General features: G+C 44.5%; 1 protein-coding gene across 2 annotated transcripts in view; it reads left to right on the forward strand.

Annotated features, from left to right (window-relative positions):
* EFR3B (EFR3 homolog B) overlaps window positions 1–13,156 on the forward strand; it is a 352,965-nt gene that overhangs the window by 291,073 nt on the left and 48,736 nt on the right. For both annotated transcript variants that reach the window (XM_040348132.1, XM_040348134.1), the window contains exons 11-13: window positions 2,242–2,353; window positions 5,883–5,934; window positions 8,239–8,411. In XM_040348132.1, coding sequence (XP_040204066.1) covers window positions 2,242–2,353; window positions 5,883–5,934; window positions 8,239–8,411 — 337 coding nt within the window. The remainder of the gene's footprint in view (window positions 1–2,241; window positions 2,354–5,882; window positions 5,935–8,238; window positions 8,412–13,156) is intronic.

Below are 13,156 nucleotides of genomic sequence, written 5' to 3' on the forward strand. Positions count from 1 at the left end.
CCTGAACTCTGCACTCTGTACGTGTTGCAGAGTACGATTTCTGGGTGCAGCGGAGTTAATTCAGATCAGACGTTGTGGAGTAACAGGAACTGGCTTCTTTATTGGAAACATAACCACAATAGCAAAGATGTCACCTCACATGGTAAGAAAAACACAGACATGAAAAAAAAAAAAAGTAGTACAGCACAATACAGGCATACCCCACTTTTAAGTACACAATGGGACCAGAGCATGTATGTAAAACTAAAATGTACTTAAAGTGAAACAATACCCTTTTTCACTTCTAGGTTAGTAGTAGGGGGTCAGGGGCTGTATTTGGGGTGTCAGGAGCTGTAGTTGAGGTCTCAGGGGCTGTAGTGGGGGTGTCAGGGGCACACTGGAACAGGGCGGGCTATGCTCTCGAAGCTTCAGCTCCTTCTACTGTGGCTGCAAAATGTCTGTACAGTACTTGTAAGGCACTTTACATACACTCGGGGGTATGTCCTTACTCGTGGGTGTATGTAAAGTGAGTGTACTTAAAGCGGGGTATGCCTGTATACAGAAAATACAACACATCATAGAAAATGCATAACATATCACTGAGCATTAGCGACATCTAGTGTCCTGTTTGTGAACTGCAGTCAATAGGCTAAGGTGAAAGTTGTTGTATCTCCAACAGTACATAGCACACTCCTGGGCCCTGCACTCTGTACATAGCGCACTCCTGAACTCTGCACTCTGTACATAGTGCACTGCATATACAACCGGCCCTTTGAGGGGACCCCTCCTGCTGATGAAGCCTGTGATGAAGTAGAGTTTGACGCCCCCGGCTTATATGTATATGAATTGTACATTGTGCTGTTTCCATGGAGCACTTTAACCCTACATTTTTACTTAAGTTTACAGTTAAATATTTCATACATTTTTTTTTTTTCTTTAAACCCAAATGCTGCAAAGAATACATAAAGTCAATGGGGTAGATTCAGGTAGGGGTGCGCACTACTACCGTTTTTACGCTACGCCTCCATAAATTACTTCGCTACGCTTCATTCACGAAGCATTTGCTCCGTAATTTGCGGGGGCGTTTTGTAAAAGTCGCCTGCGTAAGCGCACGTAATTTAAATGATCCCGTAGGGGGCGTGGATCATTTAAATTAGGCGCGTTCCCGCGCCGAACGTACTGCGCATGCTCCGTCGGGAAAATTTCCCGACGTGCATTGCGGTAAATGATGTCGCAAGGACGTCATTTGCTTCGACGTGAACGTAAATGGCGTCCAGCGCCATTCACGATTCACTTACGCAAACGACGTAAATTTCGAAAATCGCGACGCGGGAACGACGTGTATACTTACCATTGGCTGCGCCTTCTAATAGCAGGAGCAGCCTTACGCAGAAATCGGCGAACGCAAACGACGTAAAACTCGAACGCCGGGCGCGCGTACGTTTGTGAATCGGCGTGAGTATGCAATTTGCCACCTAGGAACGCCACCTAGCGGCCAGCGGCAGAATGCAGCCTAAGATACGACGGCATGAGAGCCTTATGCCAGTCATATCTTAGGCTACAGTCGGTGTATCGAGCTTTCTGAATACAGAAAGTTGATACGCCGGCGCTACTTAGCAATTGCGCTGCGTATTTATGGATACGCAGGCGTAATTGCTACCTGAATCTACCCCAATAAGTAAATATTTGAAAAATGTTGTTTACTACTGGTATATAATATTTTTATTTCAAGAGTGGTCTCTTACAGAGTTTTATTCCCTTACGCCAGGGGTCGCTCAACTTGTGGCCCTCCAGCTGTTGCGGAACTACAAGTCCCATGGGTGCATTGCAAGGATGACAGTTACAAGCATGACTCCCAAAGTTATTTCCGCAACAGCTGGAGGGGCCACAGGTTGAGCGCCCATGCCTTATGCAATTCTGCCATAAATGTCCAGCAGGTGGCAGCACAGTGCAAATACAAACGTTACACTAAAAGAAAACTTTTAATGGATCATACATTTTAGTTAAAAAAAAGTCCTTTAAGGACGTAACCATTTTCAGGATGCGAGCTGAAGTCTTCCTCTGTGGGCATGTTATAGTTTAATGGACTGTTGTGATAAGAAGATGGACTGTTCACATGCCAGGACTACATTCTAGCCACAACCTAACCTCTGGTCATCACTAGACCTGACTGGACACAGAGTGACAAACCAAACTGTATTTTTGTATGTGTATGTGACATAGTAAGCCAGCATTGTTTGTAAGTCATGTGTTCTTTTGCAGGTTCATTTGCCAGCACTCTGCCCACTTACCAAAGGTCAGAGGTCATGCTGTTTATCATGGGAAAAGTGCCACTTCCTTCAGTGCATCATAGCATGGAACCTGGAAGAGCAGGGTGAGACCCGCGTGGGGCTTTACACTACATTCTAAATGTCCACAAGCATACTAGAACATAAACTGACTTCTGACCCCAAAAGTGCCCTTAGTGTGTGTGGTAAGTGCTTTAAATGGTCGACACCAGTGGTTGTCAACTTACAAAGTGTAGGTGACCTCAACCGGGGCCCCTGACAACTCCAAAGTGAAGCACATAATATTCAGTATATGACAGAAGACTGGCAGAGACTTTAGACATACTAGAAGAGATGATCAGAGACTGCAGACATACTAGAGGAGATGATGAGAGACTGCAGACATACTAGAGGAGATGATCAGAGACTGCAGACATACTAGAGGAGATGATCAGAGACTGCAGACATACTAGAGGAGATGATCAGAGACTGCAGACATACTAGAGGAGATGTTTAGAGACTGCAGACATACTAGAGGAGATGATCAGAGACTTTAGACATACTAGAGGAGATGATCAGAGACTGCAGACATACTAGAGGAGATGATCAGAGGCTGCAGACATACTAGAGGAGATGATCAGAGACTGCAGACATACTAGAGGAGATGATCAAAGACTGCAGACATACTAGAATAGATGATCAGAGACTGCCGACATGCTAGAGGAGATGATCAGAGACTGCAGACATGCTAGAGGAGATGATCAGAGACTGCAGACATGCTAGAGGAGATGATCAGAGACTGCAGACATACTAGAGGAGATGATCAAAGACTGCAGACATACTAGAGGAGATGATCAGAGACTGCAGACCTACTAGAGGAGATGATCAGAGACTGCAGACATGCTAGAGGAGATGATCAGAGACTGCAGACATACTAGAGGAGATGATCAGAGACTTTAGACATACTAGAGGAGATGATCAGAGACTGCAGACCTACTAGAGGAGATGATCAGAGACTGCAGACATACTAGAGGAGATGATCAAAGACTGCAGACATACTAGAGGAGATGATCAGAGACTGCAGACCTACTAGAGGAGATGATCAGAGACTGCAGACATACTAGAGGAGATGATCAAAGACTGCAGACATACTAGAATAGATGATCAGAGACTGCAGACATGCTAGAGGAGATGATCAGAGACTGCAGACATGCTAGAGGAGATGATCAGAGACTGCAGACATGCTAGAGGAGATGATCAGAGACTGCAGACATACTAGAGGAGATGATCAAAGACTGCAGACATACTAGAGGAGATGATCAGAGACTGCAGACCTACTAGAGGAGATGATCAGAGACTGCAGACATACTAGTGGAGATGATCAGAGACTGCAGACATACTAGAGGAGATGATCAGAGACTGCAGACATACTAGAGCAGATGATCAGAGACTGCATAAATACTAGAGGAGATGATCAGAGACTGCAGGCACACTAGAATAGATGATCAGAGACTGCAGCCATACTAGAATAGATGATCGGAGACTGCAGACATACTAGAGGAGATGATCAGAGACTGCAGACATACTAGAGGAGATGATCAGAGACTGCAGACATACTAGAATAGATGATCAGAGACTGCAGACATGCAGCCAGGGGTGATTGGGCACTGAAGACACACTACAGGAAATAGCAAGAGACCAGGGACATGCTTCATGAGACTGCTACAGATCATTCTCATTATAGCCTTTTTACAAATGAATGCTTTCACTACTGACTGCTGGGCTCTGAAAAAGGCCACACAGAAAGTACCAAGGGGCCACGTGTAACCATCAGGCAGCAAGTTGGGTGCTAGGGGTCTTCATCAGGGCTAGGCGAGTAGACTGCAGACATGGTACAAGAGATGATCAGAGACTGCAGATATGGTGCACACGATAGTCAGGCTGCAGACAGGTTACAGAAGATGGACAGAGATTGTAAACATAATACAAGAGATGGGCAGAGACTGCAGACATGATACAAGAGATGGTCACAGAGATTGCAGGTATGATACTGGAGATGGTCAGAGACTGCAGATATGATATAAGAGATGGTCAGGGATTGCAGATATAATACATGAGACTACTGACATGATACGGGAGATGGTCAGAGACGGCAGACATGCTACAAGAGATGGTCAAAGACAACAGACATAATACAGGAGATGGTCAGAGATTGCAGGTATGATACTGCAGATGGTCATAGAATGCAGATACGATATAAGAGATGGTCAGGGATTGCAGATATAGTACATGAGACTACTGACATGATACAGGAGATGGTCAGAGACTGCAGACATGCTACAGGAGATGGTCAAAGACAACAGACATAATACAAGAGATGGTCAGAGATTGCAGGTACGATACTGGAGATGATCATAGAATGCAGATACGATATAAGAGATGGTCAGGGATTGCAGATATAATACATGAGGCTACTGACATGATACGGGAGATGGTCAGAGACTGCAGACAGGATACAGGAGATGGTCAGAGACGGCAGACATGATACATGAGATGGTCAGAGACGGCAGACATGATACAGGAGATGGTCAGAGACTGCAGACATGGTACAGGAGATGGTCAGTGACTGCAGACATGGTACAGGAGATGGTCAGAGACTGCAGACATGATACAGGAGATGGTCAGTGACTACAAACATGATACAGGAAATGGTCAGAGATTGCAGCTATGATACGGGAGATGGTCAGTGACTGCAGACATGATACAGGAAATGGTCAGAGATTGCAGCTATGATACGGGAGATGGTCAGTGACTGCAGACATGATACAGGAAATGGTCAGAGATTGCAGCTATGATACGGGAGATGGTCAGTGACTGGAGACATGATACAGGAGATGGTCAGAGACTGCAAACATGATACAGGAAATGGTCAGTCACTGCAGACATGATACAGGAGATGGTCAGAGACTGCAGACATGATACAGGAGATGGTCAGAGACTGCAAACATGATACAGGAAATGGTCAGAGACTGCAGCTATGATACAGGAGATGGTCAGAGACTGCAAACATGATACAGGAAATGGTCAGAGACTGCAGACATGATACAGGAGATGACTCGAGACTGCACACATGCTATAGAAGTTGTTGGACACTGGCTTTAGAAGACAACTGGGGATTCATTACATGAGACTGTTGGCAATCACTTCTATTATAGCCACTTTACAAATCAATGCTTCCACATATGTGCTCCATACAGCCCTCTTAAACTTCACACATGACACATTTAATATTTTTGTCAGGAAAATAATAAAAAAGGATAACAATATCCTTATAATAAAGGATGAGAGGGAGGATAATCCAGCACATAAGAGAATAGGGATAGTCAACACAGAAAAGGTTAGAATAGTGTGGCTACTACTGGGCTCTGACACGACAATGCAAAGCTCCTCCACAGAGACACACCATGCAGAACAAGAAAGAAAGAAAGTCATGGGGAAAGATGAGCTGAGGGGAAAGGACAGGCAATACTGGTGACTGCTGTAGTTTTTAATAAAGGCTTTTAAAGTTCTGTTTCTCTTTGAACAAAAAATCCAAAATATTAAAGACATCATTTTTTTTTTTTTTTTCAACCACAGAGAAAACAGAAATCGTCTCATCCAGGTCATGCTTCTGAAGTCACTTCTTCAGGTATTCCTCATAGGTTCCATGGATGAATGAGCACGGCATACCTATGTTTATGCATGATCATTTTGAACATGCTTTGTATATTTATCAGCCTATCACTGCATTGCAAGCGGTGGCCCTGTTTATATTTATGCATTGCAGACATGTCTCACAAGCTGTGTCTTTGATAAAACTGTTAAAAAAATAAAATCACATTTATAATAATCTATAAAAATAATCTATAATAATAATATATAATAATAATATTAATATAATTCCGGTAATATATGATAATAATATATTATAATAATAATATAATACTGGTAATATATGATAATAATATAATAATATATTATAATAATACCAGTAATATATAATAATAATACAATACCGGTAATCTATAAAAATATATTATTATAATAATAACATAATGCCGGTAATCTATAATAATATAATAATATATTATAATAATAATACCAGTTATATATAATAATAATACAATACCGGTAATCTATAATAATATATTATTATATTAATAATAATATATTATTATATTAATAATAATATAATACCGGTTATCTATAATAATATATTATTATAATAATAATATAATACCGGTAATATATGATATAAAATATATTATAATAATAATAGAATACCGGTAATATATGATAATAATATAATACCGGTAATATATGATAATAATATAATAATATTTTATAATAATACCAGTAATATATAATAATACAATACCGGTAATCTATAAAAATATATTATTATAATAATAATAATATAATGCCGGTAATCTATAATAATATATTATAATACTAATACCAGTAATATATAATAATAATACAATACCGGTAATCTATAATAATATATTATTATAATAATATAATACCAGTAATCTATAATAATATATTATTATATATTAATAATAATATAATACCGGTTATCTATAATAATATATTATAATAATAATATAATACCGGTAATATATGATATTAATAATATAATAATATATTATAATAATACCAGTAATATATAATAATAATACAATACCGGTAATCTATAAAAATATATTATTATTATTATAATAATAATAATATAATGCCGGTAATCTATAATAATATACTATAATAATAATACCAGTAATATATAATAATAATACAATACCGGTAATCTATAATAATGTAATAATATATCATTATATTAATAATAATATAATACCGGTAATATATAATAAAATAATATAAAAAAATGTGTTTTAGTACGTTACTTGTTTTAGAACTCTCAAGCAAGTGAAGTACCATTGACATTAAAGCGGAACTAAACCCTCTTCTGCAGGGGCGATGCGCTTGCATTACAGGAAAATAAATTCCTGCAAGCAGCATCTTTGGGGCGAAGCGAGGGAGCGGTGAATACACTGCTCCTCCACCGCCCCTGCCCATTGCCCGTAAAAGCGCTTAGTGGGGTAAAAGCGCAGCACTAGCAGTGCCAAAGCGCCGCTGTGACAGCGGTAAAGCGCAGAAAACTGACATTTTAACAGGGGTGTGTAGACTTTTTATGACCACTGTACATACATGACCCTGCACTTTGCGAATTTGTTAAAATGCCATGGTCACTCACGATGCTATGCAGCCATGGTGTAAATTTTACCATCAGTAAACAAGACTTATTCAAGTGATTAGAGCTGCTCTGCAAGTGCCCCGCGGTGCATTAGGGGGGGGGGCAATATGCCTCCTCGCCACCTGTCCAATGTTCTCTGAGGAGCGATCCAAATGCTGACTGCTCTTCAAAGATCAAAGCACATGTAAAAAAGCACGTGAAAGGGGTAGATATTACAAACGATCCCCCGGCAGCTCTGCAGGAAGATCCACAAGAGTCACAAGGCAGTACAGATGGCCCCCCTTTTTGAACTGATGAGGCCCGGGCTCAGTACAGGAGGGCCGGTTGTACTGCCTTATCAGGGGACCACCATGAATATAAACCAGCCACAGGAACAAATGCATGGGCACGTGGCCCAGCTGGGATTTTATCTGACAAAGACCAAACAGCTAAGATCACTTAAGCAGGGCTGATGGTAAGTTTATTTCTCTGAGGGTTATACTGAGGGGGTAAGCTTTAACCGACAACTTTCCCTAAGAGTAAAGTTGTCCTTTTAAGGCAAATAAAGTCATTCCAAAAAGTATTACATACAACAATAAATCAGAGGTTAGTTTTGAAAGAGATCTTTTCCGATCAGTATTCTAAAGATTGCTGCCATTTGTATGTTGTTAGTTTCTTTTTCTCTTTGTTAATTGTTTCGTCTCTTTCTGACATTGAAAGGTGTCCCTGGGCTTCCAGTGTAATAATATGCTGACCGCATTGCCCAGCTCTTTCCTTGACCCGCTGCTGTCTTCCGCCTTGATGGAAGACGCTGAGCTCCGACTGTTTGTGCTGGAAATTCTCGTCTCATTGATAGACCGCCGCGGGAACAGGCACAAGTTTTCCACCATCAGGTACCACAACATGTTACCGAATCCTATGCTCAAAGGGATAATAAAGTCTTTTTTTTTCCCTTTAAAATAACAAATATGTCATACTCCCTCTCTGTGCAGTGGTTTTGCACAGAGCAGCCCAGATCCTCCTCGTTTAGGGCCCCACGCCGGCACTCCTGGTCCCTCCCTCCTGCCGGGTGCCCCCACAGCAAGCAGCTTGCACTGGGGGCACCCAAGCAGGTGTGCTCCCGATCCGCAGCTCTGTGTGTACATTCACACATGGGGCTGTGACTCGGCCCCGCCCCCTCTGTCTCCTGATTGGCTCACTGATGGCAGCGGCAGACAATGGCTCCCGCTGCTGCCCACAGCCAATCAGGAGTGTGAGTCCCCGGAGAGACAAGGCTCCCGTGGACATCGCTGCATCAAGAGGGGGGCTCAGATAAGTATTATCCATAGACACACACAGTTTGGGAGCAAGCAAGCACGTGTGCCCCCATAGCAAGTGGCTTGCTATGAGAGCACACGGAGTAGAAGGGGAGTCAAGAATGCTAGTGGGGGGACCCCAGAAGGTGAGGATCGGGGCCGCTCTGTGCAATATTATTATTATTATTATTATACAAGATTTATATAGTGCCAACGGTTTAGGCAGTGCTTTACTACTTGGAGGTAGATAGTACATATACAATACAGGAGGAATCAGTGGGCCCTGCTCCTTAAAGCGGAGGTTCTGCGGGACATCGTTTGTTTTTTTTGCTGTGCATCTACGGGATTTAGATTTGTCAAGCTTGAACTCACTTGTCTTCTGTTTCTATTCCCCCGCACTGTCAATCGGCCGTAGATGATACCTTATAAAAATTCCTCCTGGAATGTTCCATCTTGCTTGTGGGCATTGTGAAGCCCACAAGCAAATACTTCCGGGAAGCCGGTGAATGCTGATATCCCAGCATTCACCGCTCTTTCCCGCTCATGAGCAGTGTTGATGGATTTACCAATTTGCCAATAATTAAAATGGCGGAATTAATCCGCCCTCGTCACGTGACCTGCTTCTTGCGTCACGTGATGAGTGAAATCCCGCGAGATTTCGTCGTTCAGGAGAAATTGCGATCAACTCCCAGCACTCACTGGGGCGCTGGGGAAGAGAGGAGACACGCCCAGTCCCGCGGGAGGGAGGCCTGGGAGTGTCTTCTGAAGACAGATTCATGGTATTTGAATGCACTATAAAAAAATGTAAGAGCCAAATGTTCATGTACATAATGAGCTTGCCTAGATAAGCTGTATTTAATATTTAGGGTGAACCTCCGCTTTAAAGCTTACGATCTAAGAGGGAAGGTTAAGAGATACAAGAGGTAATAACTGTGGGGGGTGTGCTGATGGAGAACATAAATGTAGAGTTGTTAGGCGGAGGCAGGTTGGGCTTCTCTGAAGAGATGAGTTTTCCGGGATTGCCTAAAAGTGGATAGAGTAGGAAATAGTTAGACAGATTGGGGTAGGGAATTCCAAAGGATGGGAGAGGCTCTGGAGAAGTCCCAAAGGCAAGTATGGGAGGAGGTGATGAGGGAACTAGAGAGCAGGAGGTCTTGGGAGGAGCGATGAGAATGATTAAGTTGGTATTTTGAGACTAGGTTAGTGATGTAACTGGGGGCCAGGTTGTGGATGGCTTTGTAAGTTATAGTTAGTATCTTGAATTTCATTTGTTGGCTGAGTGGCAGCCAATGGAAGGATTGGCAGAGGGGTACAGCAGACGCTGAGAGGTTTGTGAGGTGGATGAGCCTGGCAGCAGTGTTCATGATGGAATGAAGTGGGGATAGTCTATTTAGAGGTAAACCAATGAGGAGGGAGTTCGGGGCTGTCTTAATGCATGGGCACTGCCCAGGGGCCCCATGTGCAGGAGGGCCCCATGATAGTCTTGCATTATATCATACTTGCCAACTGTTCCAGGATTTGCCGGGCCAGTCACACTTTTTACTAAGCTGTCCCAGGATGGATGTGTCCTGAGGTCCCTAGCAGCATCCTGGAAGCTGTACTGAGTCCTCCTGATCCCAGTATTCTTCCCTCCTGACCCCCCCCCCCCTGTACTGTGCCCTTCTGTCTCCAGCCCAGTACTGAGCCCCTCTGATTCCAGTATTCTTCCCTCCTGACCCCCCCCCCTGTACTGTGCCCTTCTGTCTCCAGCCCAGTACTGAGCCCCTCTGATTCCAGTATTCTTCCCTCCTGACCCCCCCCCCCCCCCTTGTACTGTGCCCTTCTGTCTCCAGCCCTGTACTGAGCCCTCCTGATTCCAGTATTCTTCCCTCCTGATCCCCCCCCCGTACTGTGCCCTTCTGTCTCCAGCCCTGTACTGAGCCCTCCTGATTCCAGTATTCTTCCCTCCTGACCCCCCCCCCCCCTGTACTGTGCCCTTCTGTCTCCAGCCCTGTACTGAGCCCTCCTGATTCCAGTATTCTTCCCTCCTGATCCCCCCTCCCCCGTACTGTGCCCTTCTGTCTCCAGCCCTGTACTGAGCCCTCCTGATTCCAGTATTCTTCCCTCCTGACCCCCCCCCCCCTGTACTGTGCCCTTCTGTCTCCAGCCCTGTACTGAGCCCTCCTGATTCCAGTATTCTTCCCTCCTGACCCCCCCTCCCCCGTACTGTGCCCTTCTGTCTCCAGCCCTGTACTGAGCCCTCCTGATTCCAGTATTCTTCCCTCCTGACCCCCCCCCCCCCGTACTGTGCCCTTCTGTCTCCAGCCCTGTACTGAGCCCTCCTGATTCCAGTATTCTTCCCTCCTGACCCCCCCTCCCCCGTACTGTGCCCTTCTGTCTCCAGCCCTGTACTGAGCCCTCCTGATTCCAGTATTCTTCCATCCTGACCCCCCCCCCTGTACTGTGCTCTTCTGTCTCCAGCCCTGTACTGAGCCCTCCTGATTCCAGTATTCTTCCCTCCTGCCCCCCCCCCCCCTCTCTGTACTGTGACCTTCTGTCTCCAGCCCTGTACTGAGCCCTCCTGATCCCAGTATTCTTACCTCCTGACTCCCCCCCCTCCTGTACTGTGCCCTTCTGTCTCCAGCCCTGTACTGTGCCCTTTGTGATTTGATTAGTCTTTGATTTATGAAATGCTTTTTGTATTGTTTAAAATCAATTGTATTGAACGAACAAATAAATACATGTTTAATTCCATGAACTTTGAGAGTAGGTGCATACTGGTAGGGGCCACGTGCATTACTTTGCCCAGGGGCCCATGATGCTATTAAGACAGCCCTGAGGCAGTTGCAGTAGTCGAGGCAGCAATACCATGATTACCCAGATACCCCGACTGACAGCTGGCTCAGCCTCTCAGCGTTGCGCCACGTGCCACCCCCTCCTTAGCCCGGCGCTTCATTGAGCGCTGAAGGGGCAGAGCAGAGAGCTGGTTACTGTCTCTGCTCACTGAAGACCGAGAACTGAGTGATAAGCAGTTCAGTTCCCAGTCTAGAGGCGACGGGCGCAGATGCAGAATCCACCTCGGTGAGTTTTGTTTTGTTAAATCCCATACTTCTCTATAAATACTGACAGAGATTCTGACATTTTTGATCATTATAAAGCCTTACTGTTCCAAGTTCCATCCTCATTGCGGAACCTTTATATTGATTTGGTGCAGGCAAGCGCAGTGAAACAGGGAAAAAATTCTACATAGATAAAAAACAATGGCTGTGCTCATAGGTGTGTGCAGCCTATTGCATTAGGGTGTGCACCCCAAAGCTCAAACACAGAGCAACAGGGGCAGTGGCTAGAAGTATACGCGTCACGGCCACGATGCTATGCTTCACAGCCATGGCAGAAATTACAGAGTGCAGAGCACATGTGAACTAGTCCTTCATTTTGGAAAAAAATATATTTTATTTTATTTATTTATTTATTTATTTATTTATTTACATTTTTTTTTTTTTAACTGCCCTTTTGGGGGGCTTTGGTGAACTATCAGGGTTCTACACAGACCCCTGATAATTAACATTTAAGACTGAGAAAGAGACTGAGGACAGGATGGAGGAGCAGATACTAGAACTATTCCCCCTGCAGTGCAGCAGGAGGGTAGGGAGAGGAGGAGAATCCGGAAGCTCTGCAGGGGGAGGAACAAGAGGATCGGTATCTGCAATAAGGCAATACAGCCGGTCCTCCTGCTCATCAGGTGTCTGGGCCCCCCTCTTTTGAATTACTAGGACATGGGCCTGGTACAGGAGGGCAGGCTGTACTGCCTTATCATTGGCTCCATAGGTGTGCGCAGCCTATTGCCTTAGGGTGTGCACCCCAAAGCTCAAACACACACTACCGATCACTCACCATGTTCATTCAGAAAGGGAAGGGGCTGATAAATACATATTTACAGGCCCCTTCCCTAACTCATCATAAAACGTGTCCGCAGCAACAGCCGGCAGGAGGGGAGAGGAGGGAAGCCAGGGGGTGCTGCAGAGGGAAGGAGTGGGGGGCCAGGGCGGTAGGGGGAATCTGTGCTGCACAGAATGATTAGGGTGTGCCTGGGCACACCCTGTGCGCACGCCTATGATTGGCTCTGGTGCACAGGGTGATTAGACACACCCCTTGCACACGCATATGGCTGTGCTGATGATTTATAGCGGGGTCATTAATTGCACATGGGGTGGGTGATTATTGAGCACTCTCCAGTCCCACTTAAACTGCCCATTACCTATCTAGAGGACATGGTCTCACCTTCAGGGAAAGGACATCTGACCCGGCTTCCATTGTCATTCTAGTATAGTTCCAGGGACTGTATCTGTTTATTAGAATGCCCA

This window comes from Rana temporaria, chromosome 4 (genome assembly GCF_905171775.1).
Source record: "Rana temporaria chromosome 4, aRanTem1.1, whole genome shotgun sequence".
NCBI lineage: Eukaryota > Metazoa > Chordata > Amphibia > Anura > Ranidae > Rana > Rana temporaria.